The 18,303-nt window shown below is 39.7% G+C and overlaps 1 protein-coding gene across 1 annotated transcript in view; it reads right to left on the reverse strand.

Annotated features, from left to right (window-relative positions):
• The window catches only part of LOC122790046 (NADPH oxidase 1-like), a 351,263-nt gene that overhangs the window by 271,151 nt on the left and 61,809 nt on the right, over window positions 1-18,303 (reverse strand). The window contains exons 2-3 of the mRNA XM_044057612.1: window positions 13,251-13,346; window positions 11,697-11,807 (exon numbers count right to left, since the gene is read on the reverse strand). Coding sequence (XP_043913547.1) covers window positions 11,697-11,807; window positions 13,251-13,346 — 207 coding nt within the window. The remainder of the gene's footprint in view (window positions 1-11,696; window positions 11,808-13,250; window positions 13,347-18,303) is intronic.

Below are 18,303 nucleotides of genomic sequence, written 5' to 3' on the forward strand. Positions count from 1 at the left end.
ACCAAGAGTAGATCAGTATAAACAATGTAAAAGTACAGCTACAGCCAAGATGTGATGTATACAAGATAAATGAAAGCATATACAATATGTCAAATGAATTGGAAAAACAAGTATTTTGTTATCATCAGTACTGGAATACAGAAAGAAATATTTTTATCACTAAGTACACACAGATCTACAACAGATTTTTGTCATACACTTTAGTATAAGACTGGTCATTAATGGATTTGTTCCTACTGTAGAACTGGCATTGCATCATAATCCTGTAGACATTAGCACTACTGCCAGATTCTCACACTGACAGCTTCTATACTCTGACTGGCATTCCATCACAATCCTGGAGACATCAGCACCATTGTCAGGTTATCAGACCAACAGCACCTGTAGTGACTGGCATTCCATCACAGTCCTAGAAACATTATCAATGAAGCTAGGCTAGCACACTGACAGCTTCTATTTTTCTGATTGGCATTCCATAACAATCCTGGAGACATCAGCACCATTGTCAGGTTATCAGACCGACAGGTGCTGTTTCTCCTACTGGCATTCGGGAACAGTCCTGGAGACATCAGCACCACTGTCAGCTTATCAGACTGACAGGTGCTGTTTCTCCTGCTGGCATTCCATAACAATCCTGGAGACATCAGCACTGATGCCAGGTTATCAGCCCAACAGCACCTGTCATGACTAGCTGGTTATCAGACCAACAGCACCTGTAGTGACTGACATTCCATCACAGTCCTAGAGACATCAGCACTGATGTCAGGTTATCAGCCCAACAGCACCTGTCATGACTAGCTGGTTATCAGACCAACAGCACCTGTAGTGACTGACATTCCATCACAATCCTAGAGACATCAGCACTGATGCCAGGTTATCAGACCAACAGGTGTTTATTTATTTAATTATTTATGTGCAGTTTGTTTGCCAGGATATCCCATTGGGCCACAAGAAGCCCGTTTTCAATGGAATCCTGGGAAAAAAAGCTCCCGAAAAATACAAATACATAGTACACATTGCACATATACATTACAGATTATCTCATAGGAATACAAAGTAAATATAATAAGAAAAGGTTAACAATGATAGAATACATAAATATAGTTCATTAAACAGCAATAAAAAAACTTTTTTTTTTTTTTACAAAACTAGCAACATAGGGTAACTGTTAAGCAGTTGGTCAAATAGTTCAATAGAGCTGTGGAACTATAGGAGGCAGTGATGGTGTATTTACTTCTAGGATAGTAAAAAGTGGTATTAGAAGGATTAGGTAGGATGGGAACAGGAGCACTTCCATTGTGAAATTAGGTGTGAGTGCAGCAAGGTTTTAAATGAGGAGAGACTGCTGGTGATGCGGATAGGAGATGGTAGAGAATTCCAGAGGCATGCAAGAGAGAAGGACATTAGGTGATTCCCAGCTGGACGTGAGGGTTTGTGCAATTTAATTAGTTTTTGGGAATTAGATCTTAGAAGACATTCTGGTTCATGCATTTCAAAGGTAGTGGCTAGGGATGGACAAAGAGATGGGTTGTAAATGCGTTTGTGTGCTTGGATGAGTTGGGTATAAATGAGGAGGTTGGGTAGCTCAAGCCAGTTTAGTTGGTGAAGAGAATTACAATGGTGAGAAATGGCTCTGTGACCTGCCGCAAATTTTGATATCTTGTTATATCAAAAGGACAGTTTTGTTTCGAGGGAGGATTGCAGGTTGGTGAGGATAGATGCACCATATAGGAGGGATGGGATGAGACAAGTATTGGCTAGTATGAGCCTGGTGGAAGGAGAGATGTAACGATTATGGCAGTATAGCATACCAAGTTTTTTGTGGGTTGTTTTGATATTTATGTTTGTCGAATTTTAGTTGAACATCTATGAGTACTCCTAGTAGTTTAGTGTCAGAGACTATTATTAGGGGAGTATTGTTTTTGCTGTTGATTATGAATGAGTGTTTATCTAGGGAGGAGGTTTTGGAGGTGGTGAATAACATAAGTTTAGTTTTGGTTGCATTAAGAGCCAGATGATTGTCTAGCATCCATTGCTCAGTAGAGGAGAAGGTGCTTTGGGTAAGTTTATTTAGACTGGGGATAGAAGGGGAGGAGCAGATAATGGTAGAATTGTTGGCATATTGGATGAGGCTGGAGTTTGGAATGGCTTGGTAGAAGTCGTTAATGAATATATTGAATAGTAGGGAGCCTAAAATGGAACCTTGGGGGACACCTGTGGGAGTATTAAGGAAGGGTGAAGTGGCTTTACTCCATTTGACTGCTTGTTGTCTGGTTGTGAGGTAGCTGGAGAACCACTTGGTACAGGAAGATAACAGGTTTAGTCTGGAGAATTTATTAAGAAGCAGGTTGTGGGAAATAGTGTCAAATGCCTTGGAAAGATTGAGGAGAAGGGTGGATGTGATATGGCCGGAACTACGGGCTTTAATTGTTTCAAGGAAGGAGAGGAGGGCAGTGGAGGTGCTATGCCTAGGTCTGAATCCATGCTGTGTGGAGTTAAGAAGCTGGTTTTTGATGAGATAGGGTAAGAGTTGTTGGTGGATACATTTTTCAAGAAGCTTAGAAATAGGGGATAAGATAGCAATAGGGTGGAAATTTGGAATGTTATTATTATTGTCTCCTTTATGCAGAGGAATAATAAAGGCTTTCTTCCAGAGCTGGGGGACCTGGCTTTCTGAGATAGACCGATTAATTAGTATGCTGATAGGGAGAACAATGGCTTCTGTGGCTACTTTTAGGAAGTAGGAGGGAATTTCATCAGGGGCATTGGAACCAGTTTTTAATTTTGGGAGAAGTTTTTTTATGGTGGATATAGAGATGGGATTGCTAGAGAAGGGTGGAGGTTGGGGACAAGGGATATTAGGGGAGGAAGGGATGTGTGAATGCTGAGGAGGGGTCGTAGATGTGTTGGTGAAGGACGATGTTAGCTTGCTCATGGACTCTATGAAGAAAGAGTTAAATTGGGTGGCTAAGTCCATGTCAGAGGCATCTGGGTTAGGGCAAGGGTTTTCTTTTTTTTCCTGGGTTGAGGAGAGATGAGATTCCTTTCCAAAATAGTTTGGAACTATTGTTTCTCCTACTGGCATTCCATAACAGTCCTGGAGACTTCAGCACCGATGCCAGGTTATCAGACTGACAGGTGTTGTTTCTCCTACTGGCAATCAGGAACAGTCCTGGAGACATCGGCACCAATGTTAGGTTATCAGACTGACATCCTCTGCTTCCCTGTACTTTGTTATCCATTGATGCCTCATATGGATATGCTATAAAACTTCTGTTTGCTAAAACCTGGGATTACTGTCCTGGGTTAGTACAACAAATGGCCATCCAACTCAGATTGATGAGGTTTTGTGGCACAGTATCCTTGTACAGGGCATGTCAGATGTGCTCGTCTTTTTGAACAGACATTTCAAATAAAGCCAATAAATATCCCAAAGATCTACATCTTCCATTCGTGTTTTTCTGATGTCATGTAGTAGGTTAGCAGACACTGGTCTAGTTGACATTACAGTTGATGTGCACATACAGTGACATCATCTTTGGTATCTGTTGCTGTTTCATCTGCATTGAATTTGTGGATAGAGTTTTTGCCCCTACTAAACGTGGTCAGTATTCACATTAACATGCCTATGTCTCATTGGTTGTTGATATCCAAGTGGAGCTCTATCTAGGTCACAGGTGTTCATCAGTGGAAGACATGCCTTATGAGCAATCTGTAGACAAAAACAATCCATGCCATTTAAGTTATGTTCACATGTCCATATTCCTATTAGTCATGCTTTTTAAAGTGAATACTTTTTTCTCAGTCTCTGTTAGTATGTCCAAACAAAATCCAGCAGGTTTTAACTCACCTTCTTTGCCTTGTAGCTGAGCAGATCCAAGACCATAGCTGCTGACATCTGTACATTCTACTGCTGATTTTGTGGCATCATGGCATGCTAAAAGTGGGCTTGACTTCTTTAAAGGTGCCCCTATAGATTATACAATGTTTACTCTGAATCCTTTTCCTATAAGTCATTGATAGGGTGAAGCAGTGATGGAAATATCTTCAATATAATACCCCATTTCAAACAATAAACTAAACTCATTTCTTAGTTTACATCAAGTTTAAATCCTTCTTTTCGGTGTGATGCCCAAAATACTGAATTTCTGTGTTTCTAATATGGGACCTCAATTTGAAAAGCTTTATCACTTACTGAATGATAGTCTGAAGTATGAACTGAGCATTTTTGTGAGATTCCTTGTTTAGCCAGTGAATAATATATATTGTTTATTTATTTTATTTGTCATTTTGTTAACCAGGTTAGTCCAACTGAGCTAAGGGCTCATTTTCAGTGAAAACCCAAGGAGAAAAGCTCCAAAAGAAATACACAAAATTACATAAATTCAAGACTGTACACATTAAAAAAAAATTACAAAAATTCTAGGCCATAAAAAAGATTACATAAATTCAGGACTGTACAATATAAAAATTAACAGTTGCATAGAAACTTTATACAAGATAAGATGGCATAATATGAAGAACAAAGAATAGACTTGAGTAAGTAACAGAAATTATGACGGTCTAGCACAAGCAATTTAACATCCATGTTGGCATTACATTGTATTGCTGAAAGTCATATAGATAGGACACATAGCATGGAAGTGTTGCTATTAACAAGAAAAATATGTACAATGAAGCGGGTGATAGCTTCTCATTGGTCTGATCAAATTTAATCAGTTGCGATACATAAGAGATGCAGTTTTATGGCAACATAAGGAAGCTTGGGAGGTTAGGTAGGGTTCTGGCAAGGACAGGAGCTAGTGTTAGCAAGGTAGTTTTTCAGTTCTGTTTTGAAGCTGTTAGTACCACAGAGGGGTTCTGATTATAGAAGGTTAAGGCTGTTTTGGTAGCGTTGTTGCCTCACAGCAAGAGGTTCTCATGTTCGATTCTCGGCTGGAGTGCCTTCTGTATGGAGTCTGCATGTCCTCCCCGCAGTCGAGTGGCCTCCGAAAGACATGCATGAATAGGCATGCCTTCGCTGAAGGTTGGGCATTGGGCTGGCAACTCAGCACCATAAAAATCTACTGCCAATCATTAGCGGACCGGAGTTCTGCTGTGGCGACCCCTAACTGGGAAAAGCCGAAAAGACAAACAAGTGCATTTGATGTTACGAATATTTGGGTGGAGTTTTTTCCAGACTTGGGACACTGTGCTTTTGTAAAGTAGTTTGCTTATGTTTTTATTTGGTTTGTAAGTGTCAAGAAGGACTTGATTGGAGCTACAAAGAATATGAGTAGGAGTAGAAAGGGATACTAGAGAGAAGAGGGAGGCGCAGGCAAAGGGTTTATTTAGTAAGGGGTGAGTGGTTTGGAGCTGGGATAGTAGCAACAGTTTGGGGAATTCAAGCCATTTGAGTTGTTTTAGAGAAAGGCAGTGGTGGGTTTTGTATGGCAGGCTGCTGGCAGATCTAGCTATTTTGTTATATGTGTTATATGTTTGTTCAAGTTTGGTTATCAAGGTGGATTGCAGATGTGTAAGTATTGGAGAGGTGTACAGAAGACAGGGAAGGAGGAATGCCTGTGCCAGTGAAAGTTTGGAGTCAGGGGTATGAATTTTTTATTTATATAGAGTAGACCCAGTTTTTGATGTGTCTTTTAAATACATTGTTGAATGTGGATGTCAAATTTTAGTTGGTCATCAATTATGGTGCTGAGAAGTTTGGTGTTTGATTCAGCTTTGATAAAAGTGTTATCAAGAGATGAGCTGGTGAATGTGGATTTATGGTGAGAGAGATTTGGGAAGGAACAGAAGGAGTTTGTTTTTTTTTAGGGTTTAGGATGAGTTGGTTATCAGTTAGCCATAGATTTTTCTTGAAGAGTGTTAATGAGGAGCTTTGTTTGATAAAGATAGATAGTTTGTTCAAGAGTATGGGAAGTCTCTGGGACAGGAATCTATCCCTCCAGCATGTTCTGTTTATTGTGGTGACAAGCATTAGGGCCTTGGGATTTCTTTAAGTGGAGCATGTCCAACAGCTCTGGGTTTGACATAGCTTTGTATGTTAGGCAGAGATCGCCTCTGAGTAGGCAATATGCGATGGAGTAAAGTTGGAGTTTTTTGAGATGGTCTGTGAAGCGCATCTGTTTGAGGCTGCAGTAATCCTCTTTGTGAGGTATTTCTGCGGCCTTTCCAGTTGTTGTAGATTGTCTTGTGAGGTACATACCAAAAGGGGCATTGTACTCTATAATGGGTCTAATGAGTGACGAGTAGAGGGGGATAATGACCTTTTTTTTCCTGGATGAAAAACCTTTTGTGATGAGGTGTACCATGTAGAAGGATTTCCTGACTACTGTGGCGATGTGATTATTAAAGGAGAGACTACTGTCCACCTGTATCCCAAGTTCTCTTATCACACTTTCAGTGTTAAGTAGACTACCACCTATGTGGTAGTTCATGGGTACAAAGTTTTTACCAAAGGATATGACAATGCACTTTTTGTCATTGAGCTTGAGGCCATGGCTTTGACACCAGGCATCTGTCTCAGTGAGGCCCTTTTGTAGGATGTCCACATCATTAGGAGTTTTGATTATGGCTCCTAGTTTGCAGTCGTCTGCAAACTTTGTTAGCCAAAGACCTTCTGTGTTAGCCTGTACTTCAGAGAAGTAGATACCAAACAGGAGAGGACCCAGGATTGAACCCTGTGGTACTCCACTTGTCACTGGTCTGAAGTCAGACTTGGAGTCTGCTACTTTCACAGTGTGGGTTCCATCAGTGAGCCAGTTGGCAACCCATCTTGTGACATAGGGATTTATACCTAGCTTAGTGAGTTTATCTATAATTCCAGAGTGGGGGATGGTGTTAAAAGCCTTGGCGAGATCTAGATAGGCTGTGTGAACCACCTTACCCTCGTCTACGGATTTGGTGACTGCTTTAAAGAAGTCTGTCAGGTTTAGGAGACATGATCTGCCTTTTACAAACTTGAACTGGGTGGGGTTCAGAGTTTGGAGATTACCAATGTCTTTGTTTATAAGTTCCATGATGATATGTTCCATGGCCTAGCAGACCAGGCTCGTCAGGCTAATGGGGCAGTAGTTCCCGGGGTCCATGGTGGTTCCCCCTTTGTGGAATGGGATAACCATTGGTGTGTGCCATTCAGTGGGCACAAAGCCTGAGGTGAGGCTATGACTGAACATGGTGCTTAGGTGGGGTGCCAGTTTGTTCTGTAGTTCATGTAGAACACAGCCTGGGATGTTGTCAGGCCCCATGGATTCTGTGTTCTTGGCTTTGGAGAGTGTGGTTTTCACCTGTGCAGCCGTGATTACAGGAACTTTGCATTCTTCCAGTATAGAGATGGGCCCTTTAGGGGGTGAGAGAGGGATGAAGTTAGTACTGAACCTATCTGCCAGGATGTTGGCAATATCAGTTGGTTCTGTGTATTTAGTGCCATTGTGCTGTAACTCAGAGCAGATCTGGGTGTTGCCATTGAGATTCTTGACATATCTATAGAATGCTTTGTGGTTGTCTTTAGAATCAGTGGCAATTTTATTTTCATACCTAGTTTTGGAGGATTTTATGAGAGATCTCAACTTCTTACTGAGGCTGACCAGGGAGTTCCTCCAATCATGGGATTTTACTCTTTTTTGCAAAAGTTTCTTTCTTCTGTTGTAGAGCTTGCTTATGGCAGGGGACCACCAGATTGGCCTCCTTTTTTTGGAGGATAGCATCTTGGTTCTGTTAGGGATAGCACAATCCATGCACTCGTGTAAGTGCTTATAAAGTGCATTTGTGTAGGATTCAGCAGTCGTCCCACTATTGTCCATCTGCATGGGTGTCGTGAAGTTTGCTACTTCTGTCATAAGAAGCGTGAAGTTAGCTTTGGAGAAATGTTTTACGGTGGTTTCCCTAATAGGAGGTGGAGGTGTGATGTGGATATCTATGGTGATTAGCTTGTGGTCAGATCTGACCAATGAGGAATTGACCTCTGGTGTGGAAAACTGGTCGCCCATGTTAGTAATGACCAGATCTATATTATTGCTGCCCCTGGTGGGGGTGTGGATAAGTTGATCCAAGCCATTGGAATTTATGAATTCCAGAAAATGTTGAGTAAAAGCATTGGTACATGAGTAGTTTTCCCAGTTAATGGTGGGGTAGTTGAAATCACCTATCATTAGGGTGTTGTGTTGTACCCTAATATTTTCCAGTGTATCAAGAAATGAGGAGTGGGAATCCTGGGGCATGATGGGGGATCTGTAGCAAGTTACAATTTGGATTGCGGTCTTGCCCAGAGTTAGTTGCACTAGGATAATCTCGGATGCATTATGCTGAGCAACTAGCCTGGAGGTGTGGATATCCTTAATGAATATGGACATGCCTCTGCCTTTAGTGTTTCAGTCCAAGTTAGGTGGCCAAAAGGTGTGGTATGAATTATAGCCTGGTAATGCAGGGGTGCTCTCTGGTGCCTTGAACCAGGTCTCTGTCACTGCACAGATGTCGATGTTCTCCATTTTAAGGAGTGCATTTTGAGGTTTAGACTTCTAACATTGAGTAGCATTACCCTCATATTTTGCTTGCTTGTACCTGTTATGGTGGAGAATTTGTCATTTAAACCTTGCCTAAAAAAGGCACTATAGGGGTGGCAAGAGCCTTAGCCAGTATCCGGAATCCCAAGGGCGACAGGTGCAGGCCATGTCTGGCAAAGCATCATAGTCTGTCGATCATGTCATGCCAGGCAGACAGATACTGGATCTCCTTAGAATGACACCAGAAGCTTAGCCAATTGCTGAAGTCAATCATTTTGTCCTTGTACTGTGGTATCATTCTCGGTGATGGCAGGATGCTACTCAGAGCTAGGGTCATACCTGCCTCGGATACAAGATCGGAGAGCTCCTCCATGTCTCTTTTCATGTAGTTCAGGGAGGTATGTCTCAGGTCATTCACACCAACATGGACAATGACAGTCATATTTGTACTTGTTGTGGAGTGAACCTGAGTGTGTGTGTTATGTGGCGGAGCCTGGCACCCGACAGGCAGCTGACAGTAACTTTCTCCTTGTTTAGACTGGTGAGTGGAACATCAGTGTGCCTGACTATAGAGTCGCCTATGACTAGAGTGTTGAGTATGTTATTATGCCTTATGGGCAGTGGTTGAATGGCACTGAGTTTGTGGGCTATGTGTCATTTGGGTTGTGTTGGGGGGTGGAGGTTGCTTGCACTTCTGCTTTGGAGGTCTCTGTTGCTTGGGCAGATTTTTATTGAGAGCCTTTGCGAATGTAGGTGCGTGTTTTGTGTTTCTATGTGTGTGTTTTGGTGGTGTAGGTTTTGAGGGACTATGTGATGAGTGTGGTGTGGTGCAAGTGTTTACTTTCACCTCTTGACTGTCTAGTCTAGTGTTGGGTGAAGAGAGCATTGCTTCCAGTTTGGCTATATAAGTGCATCTCTCACAGGTTGTAGTGTTCGGTGGTAGGATGAGAGGGCTGTTTGTGTACATGAGGCAATTGCTGCATTGCCCCAAGATGCCCAGATTCATTAGGTAGACAGGAGTAAAGCACTACTTTGTCTGCTTTTGAGGCTAGTCTTGATGATTGGATGGGTAGACATAAATTTACCCCAGGATTGCTGTGTACAGCCCTGCTTGATTTGGGAGTTAAGCACTATTAAGAAATAATAAAGGGTTACAAGAACTTATAAGTCTGCTTAAAGGTGTATATGGCTAGGCCTCTTATGATCCCTCTGATTGCTTGCCTAGTATTACTCATATATTCCTATGATCCTAAGATGGAGCCCAAAATGATGTAATAGGCTTGAAATGTCTTTTGCCAAGAAGCAGATAGTAAATGTGAGAGGGAAAATTATAGAAGAAAAGTCAGTAAACAGTGGAGTTTTTTAGACATCATAACCAGCTTGGATGTTGAAGATATAAAGACTGGTGTGCTTGTCCTAGACATATCTTCCTCACAAAATTTGTGGTTTTCTAACAAATCATTGAAGACTGAAGTCACTAAATAATGACAGGTATTTGAGTTTCAGACTTGATATGCTTCAGAAAATGCATGCTAATTAAAACTTTCTAGATTTATAAGAGAAATATTTAAAATCTGTCCCTTTTTTTGGGCATTTTTGCTCCCGTTATTTCTGGTTTTGTCTGTCAATGGGTTTCCAGACAGATGTGGCAAGGGCTGCATTTTAGGCAGATAAATGGCAGCTGGAATTTCTTTTAAAAGTGTACAAGATTATGCACTTTGGAGGATGGAAGGCATGTAAAATATACAGTCTTGGTGGGGTCTACCTAAGTAAAACAGATAAGTAACAACTGAGTAAATTCAATTTCACACAGACAGTTCTAAGAGCCTAGACTGTATAATGCAAGTTATTAGGGGGTTGAAGCTGCTTGAGATAGAGTAAGGAAAGGATGGGGACAAAAGTGTGGAGGAATTGCATGGGGGTAGCTGGACCCCTTGAACTGATTCACAGAGGTCTTCTTTTGATATCTTCATATGTTCATGAGTGAAATAAAGCACTTAAGGTTATAAGGAAGTTTAAGTTTTAGATTATCAGCGAGTAAGCAAGAAAATGTGTCTTTCACACATAAACAGATGTGACCTATAGTCATATACATGATTATCAGCAACTCAGCAAAAATTGTACTTTTCACACATAAATGGATGTTATCTACTTTTATATACAAGATTATCAGCAAGTGAGAAAGCAAATGTTTCTTTTATGGACAAACAGATGTGATCTACAGGTGCAAACTACAGCTGTATACAAGATTGTGTGGAGGTTTAAGAAGTATGTAAAACAGAAAATGTACTGGTCAGCTGGGTTGGGGAAAATGAAGGACTGGACATTATATGACAACTCTTCATCCCTATGACTGAAGCACAGATTCTTACATAAACCAAAGGGAAGTGTATAATAAATACCATTTATTGGCACACTAAAGCATGCATATACCTCAGTGACTTCAGTACATGTTCCTATCCCTGTACACAAACAATTAGGCTGCATTCTTTCCTTGCTGGCTACGTATCAGTCACTGATATAGCACCTGCATATTGTACCTCTGGTAGGGTAAGCCATCCTGTGGCCTATTATATGTGGTCATTCTGGTAACCATTTGAAATGTCAGGACCTGTTAGAGCGAGTCCCACAATATGGAGGCTGAGTGACCGAAAGATCGGACTTTCATATACTAAGTCTGAGATGCCATTTCTGGAAATATTCCCTTTTCTCTGAGGTATGGCAATCTCAGAGTTTGTATGTATAGTTAGGGGGTGTGGGTGGCTTTCTCCCTGAAAAAAAGAAGTTGAAAGAAGAAGAGTGATTTGCAGAATTTGCTCTTCTCCTGTGTTTTCAGTCTTTTTTTTTTTTTTTTGGCTTGTCAGCACTCAACATTTTGAGTACCGGCAATTCAACAGGGAGCTGACTGTTTTTGGAAAGTGTTTTTGGGGAGAGGGTGCTGTGAAGAGCTCCCAGGAAGAAGCTGTATGGGTTATGGGTGATAAACAGCTCTGTGGTGGTGTAGAATAATGCTGTTACATGAAGGGACTTGGAGACCACAAATATGCCACTTAATCAGCATAGGAAGCAAATATAATGATTATAAGCAATTAAAGCATTCTTTAATAAGCTAGCAGTTATGTGTATTGAAGTGATAACTGGTTCATAAATTCACGTGAAATACAACAAAAAGAAAATGTAATAAGATGAATAGCTTACCCCACATGAACCTCTGAGAAAGGACAGCAGGTTACGACATACGGGTAAAAGAATAAGCATGCAGTTGAAATTGAGGCAGGCAGCTGGGGCTCGGGCCCATGGCAATGCAGACTGTAGGAAATTTAAAAACAATGTTAATTTAACTCACTTTGATATGGCATCTTAAATGCTTAACTTACAATTTGCAAGATGGCACTGGCAGAATTTTTAGCAACAGAATACATATACTGTTAAAAAAGGCTTGCACTGGCCCATGTGATGAATGGTGCCATTGCACAACCACCATGTAAAGCTCTTTCTGTGGCACATGTGGAGAGAAAGATAGCTATATCATGAAAATTCCCTAATGGATGCCTGTATGGAGACCATGTTGTGATTGATTTTTTGCCTCATAGTTGTGGCTATCAGTTAGATGGCTGCAAAATTAACTTAAAAAAAAAAAAAAAAAAGGAGAGGCAGAGGAGGAGAAAGGGGATCTCTGGTTGTCACAATGACCCCTGTCCTGAATCACATCATGTGCTGTTAACGGACAGTTTTCAAAGTTAACAGAATTCTGATGTGCACAGCTGGAGGAGTGGATTCTAGTAATGTACAGCTTATCCTTTCCTTGTATAAGGTATTTATAAAACCATTAATGTAGTGGTGTGCCATGTGCTGGTACTCCTACAGATACAAAGAACATTAAACTGATAAACACGTAAAACAAGAGTAACCAAAGTGTGATAGGAATGGAAGGGCTGGGCTGTGATGTGCATCATATAGTTGGGCATGTGTATATAACAGAAGGAAGAAAAATTAATGATCTTGGGCACACCATATTATCAGGGGACAGCTACAAGGTGTGGACTTGAAAGAGAGAAGGAAAGTGAGCATGAATGGCAGTTTGCAGGAAGACAGTTTAAAATAGACTCAAGAAAATATTATCTCACAGAAAACTTGTCTGGATCCTAATTATCTGAGGTGGGGGTAAGCTCTAAATCAGCAGATTGTTCCTGGGTGTCATGGGTAGAAGAGGATGGGATGAGTTACAAGTGTGGCAGATGCTTAGTGAAACACTTTTTAAAAGACTGTTGTAAATCCAAAAATCTGCATTGCCCAAATCTTGCAATGGAAACCCACAGTAGCAATTTCTTTTTTTAAATAAAATTATTCATAACCTAAGTAACAATTGCTGTACACACTGCCTATATATAGTATCCAGACAGTTTCCTCGTACTCCTGGCAATGGCTCAATGGATGTCTTGCTTGTTGATTTAATTTATGTGAAATTGTGGATATTGGTATTAACATTAGTAATAACATTTATATTCCTGTTTATTCTTAATTTGCATGCATGCTTAATTACATTTATAAGGTATATTTATGATATAAGTACTTTCTGGAATAATATTATTTGTGCAGATTGCTAGTACTAACTAAGCAATTTGTCCAGGTACTTAGAAAAGAAACTGTTTCCTCAGGATTCCATTGCAGCTAGAATTGGGTGCAAATGTTTATGTGCAATAATCCATACATGTAATGAAATTAATAATCTCTGAAGGAATTTATACTCACTCCAATAACTTGTCGGGTGTAGGAAAACTGATCCTGATTGTTATAAAAGATGTAATAGTAGACAAACAGGAAAATGTTAATACCCAGCCAGACCACCTGGAATGAAAAGAGAAACAAAATAAGTGCTCAGTTTTTCTGTTTCTTTGGTAGTAGGCAAGGCCACACTACACATAGACATTTGTACTTGAATTTGCATTCCATAAGTATATTAATTGGAGAATCTGTTGGGCAGAGCAGTGGTTAACATTGTCACTTCACAGCAAGAGGTTCTCTGGTTCGATTCTTGGCTGGGGTGCCTTCTGTGCGTTGTCTGCATGTCCTCCTTGCATTTGCATGGCTTTCCTCTGGGTGCTCCAGTTTCCTCCCACATTCCAAAGACATGCATCTGAAGTGTTTTTCCTGGGCCTCTGCTAAAAATAGGCTCTGTCCCAGTCGGACTTTCCTGGTCAACACATTTTAAATAAAAATGCATTTTATTAAACAAATCTTGATTTGCAGTGTTACATTTGCTTCAGTAAAGTTATACAGAAATACTTTGTGAGTTTTATGATTTAAGGTGTGTTTTTCCTTTTTACTCCTCAAATCCTGTTTCTGTCTTACTGATTTGTGAAAAGTCAGCCTTAGTTAGAATCCTGGCTAAAAAAAAAAATCACCTCCTTACATACTGTATTTTTTTTTTCTCATATTACAACTACAGGTTTGATATCTACCCTGGGGGCAGACCAAGAGGAGGCATTATGCTAACGCTCAAGGGTAACCTTAGCATTCATCTCATAGGACAAGCCAACCCCTCTTCTGACCATGATCCAAAATGGCTACTTGTTAAACTCCCCTCTAAATCATCCCAACATCTGTACCTTGCTGTTGCTTACCTACCACCTCCCTCTTTTGTGCCTAATTCCAAACATTTTTACTAAGCATGCTGGCTCACATTTAAAAGTCAGATTCTTATACTATAGGAGTCTAACTTAAACCCACTAGGTCCTTCCACCAATGATATCATATAATTCCTTTCAGACCTCAAGCTACTCCATATTGTTGGCAAGCCTACTGGACTCAACATTTTATTTAGTCAACACTTTTTCCTGGATCTCAAAATTATCAGCCGCCCAAGTAACATCTGAGGCATAGCCATGCATCCTCCCTCTTTCAGTGATTGCTGACAAATAACCTTCCACTTACAAAACAGTAATCTTAAACTCTCTCCGAAAATAGTTTCTTTCAGGCCCAAAACACAAAATAATATCTCCATAAACCATTCTCATTTCAGTACTTTAGACTGGACACCCATCCTTTCCTAAAGTGAATCCCAACATTGTGATAACCCTAGTCTCTCAACAGCTCCTATCTATCAAAAACTCCATCTTCTCCACCATAACTAGATTTTTCAAACAACATAAACCAGATTGGCTCTCAAAAGAAGTTAAATGTCTAATGTAACTTAGAGATGAATCCTGGATAACATGGGAGAACAACCCAATTGATGACAACAGAAAATAATTCACTTCTTAACATAGTATTACCAAAGAAGTAAATTCTAGACACAAAACCAAATACCAGACACACCATTAATTTGCCTTTCAGCACTCCCCTAAAAGATTTTGGAAAGAAATTAACAATTTACTAGGACAAAATGCAGCAAGCCAAACTCTAACACATTGCTCCTCTTATGGTTCGCTTGGTAATTTCACACCAGCTGATTTTCTCAAAATAATTACCAGTCTTCCTTCCCCAACTTCTACTACTTTTCCTTATCCCCAGCCCAACCCCAGCCCACAAGAACACCTCCTACCCTTTTACTACAGTAAAATTACTACTAAGCATATGATCACTCTTCTACTAGAGTAAATCTTCCTAGATGTTCCTACAGGTTCAGACAACCTCTGCCTCTGCTTTGTATATTACTGTAAAGCTACATCATTACCTACCTTTTCTACATTTATAAAATCTGCCTCACTTCAAATACTATGTCCACTATCTGTACCTCAGCTCCAATAAGGCTTAAAAGAACCTAAACTCAGCTCTACCAGCCATTACTATCTAATTTCAGTACCATCTACTCTGAAAAAAATCATACACAATCAACTCACTGCACACCTACAAAGATATCTCCTACTTTACAGAAAGCAACATGGGTTTTGGTCAGGAAGAAGCACAATAACAGCTTTGTGGATACTGACCAACAACATCTTGCTTAACATGGAGAAAGGTAGCAGAACTAGGGCTATTTTGATTGACCTAACCCAAGCATTTGACTCTGTTGAGCATCCCAGCCTCATGTCTCACCTAATCAACATTGGAATTACCCACAACCAGCTCCATGGTTTAAGGACTATCTAACAGAACCTTCAATGTCAAAATTGGTTCAAACCTGTCCCAGAAGGTTATTATTTACGTAGGTGTCCCTCAAGTATTAATTCTCACACCTTTCCTCTTCTCAATTTTTATAAAAAAAATTGTCTTTGTATTCAACCCACCTACAGCTTATTATTTTATGTTGATGACAATGTCCTCTACAGGCCCATTCCAAAGCTCAGGGATACCCAAAATCAGCTTCAGCTGAACCTCCTGCAGTTGAGAAACTGGTTCACCAATAAAAAGGTCATACTCAATGCCAAGAAAAATAAATCCATGATCTTAGGCTCAAAAAAGAGGCTGATAAAATGTTCCAACACTCTTGAAATTACAGACTAATTCAACGCTCCTGTTGAATACACTGCACATTTCAAACTCCTTGGCATTTGGCTAGATCAATCTCTTAACTTTTAGACACACATTAACAAACTCAGAACCACAATCAACTAATTCCGCTTCTGGGCCCAAAAACTATCAAAATTCTTCTCGCTACCTGCCAGAGCTGCAATAAGAAAAAGACTACCTCTGACCCAGCAACAATATCATGTAACCCTATCTGCAGCTGCTTCTTCCAAAAATATGACTGATAACTAACTTCCCTCACTGGGAGCATCACTGCACTACACTCTCTGAAGCTTAATGGCTCCCCATTATGGGTACATCATACCTCCCAGGTTCCCTACTTCACAAAATCCTACACCAGGAAACCCTCCACCTCCAGCCATGAAACACATTGCAGCCACACCAACTTATAACTTTAGAAACCAGTTTAGCTTTGCCATTACTTTGCAGAGCCCCCTCCACTAGACTCCATTGTTTTGACAATGTATCTATCCTAGCCCACTAATCTTTGGCAGTCCCTCTGAATATATATCATAGAAACTCTCTTTTACAACAAATTTTGTCCAAAGCTCAAGCAGGTTTTTTTACAAATCAATACAGGTGTACCTGTAATAATGTATGATACATCACCTAAGTGACTTCTGCACAGTCTATTTTCTACCTCCACCTTTTATCACCTGCTTCTTTTTAGTCTCTGAATTTCTGAATTATCTTTACTATAAATATGTACATAATCCCACAATCCCACCCACCACAAATTGTACTTTATCTGCTTTCTCCCATGATTCCTTTCTCTCTTTTTGTATAATAAGCCCATCTATAATTAAAGGTTCTATATTTTGTGTTAACAGTATGTTGTATTTTAATTAATATCTATGTATCATTTACCTCTTTACCATTTGTTTTGTTATATTTTTATTGTTACATTCTGCCTGGGCTGTGCCTGCAATTGCTCAGATGTTCATCAGTGTTTTAAAACAGTAAACAAAATGAAATAAATAAAAAAATAGAATAGTTTATAGACTGAAAACTAATATTGTTTACAATATAAACTTTAAAAATCTAACAAATAAAAAAACAGCAAATTATTAATTACAATGCACAAAACTACCACTGTATGAATTGCCTCATAGTTTTTATATACATTTATTCTGTAAGATTATAAGAAACTTTTATACCCAAAGAAACATTTCACACATGGGCAGGGCTAAGTTTTTGAAGTAAAATTATTATTTTTGTCTTTGAATTACTCGTATCTCTTCGGTCATTATTACTAAACTTCGAGATCAGAGATGCTGTACCGGTTTATGCCACTCAGTTCCATGCTGTTTTGAAATGGCGTGACTAGGTGTCAAGCTCAGGTCTCTTAACTGCAACAAGCTTGTTTCTTGCTTGCCACTCTAACCTCAGAAATATATTTCTTGCATTGATGGCTGTTTCATATATTTTCTAATTTTATTTACGGCCTTCCTGTTGTTGTGCATTTAGGCATTCTAGATATCATACATTTAACTTCACTATTTACATTCAGAACAAAATAGAGTTCATTTGTTAAATCATGATGCTACTTGAAGTTAGAAAGTGAAGATATAAAATGATGTAAGATACATTGACGCCTAAGGCCTGTCTTATTTTGGACTATTTATTTAGATGACATTGTGGACAACATCGTCAGTTGTGGTTAAGTAGGAGTATTGTGGAAGAAATATGATATCATCTTGGTATGTTCCTATGTATATGTCAGCACTGAGATTCAACTATAATAGTACATATATAGTTATAGCCCTTTACTGGGAACATATATCTACATAGACACACATACAGACATAAATATGCATGCGTATTTCTCCAAATGGGAAACCTACTGCTTATCACAGACCATTTAAGCACTTTTTGTTCTCCACTTTTTCCTTTTCTCTGAGCTTATGCAACCCTGGGGTTTGCATGTATAGAATATGGGGGTGTAGTGGCTTACACCCTCACATTGTGGGGGAAAAGCTGTTTGGTGTTCTACAAAAAATATATTTATTTATGGGTGTTGGGCAGCATTGTACATGCAGAATATTGAAGATTTATTTTTTTGTTTTTTTGCTGTGATTAAGTGCATGTTGATCAAAGAATGCATTGACATCCTCATCAGCCCTCTTTTAACATTTTGTACATGTGGTCAGGGTGCCACATCAACACTGACAATCATCTAGTGCCAGTGTACACATGTAATTAGCCATAGTGGAGCCCTCTCCAAGCTCTCTTTAAAATGTTTATCTGATTTCATTACTCCATCTTTTCTTAAAGTCCTAGAAATAATCATTCAACATATCAGCATAGCTTCACCAATGGCAAAAAGACCTATTCC

The sequence above is a fragment of the Protopterus annectens genome, chromosome 15.part0 (assembly GCF_019279795.1).
Source record: "Protopterus annectens isolate FY-2018-M chromosome 15.part0, PAN1.0, whole genome shotgun sequence".
Lineage (NCBI taxonomy): Eukaryota > Metazoa > Chordata > Ceratodontiformes > Protopteridae > Protopterus > Protopterus annectens.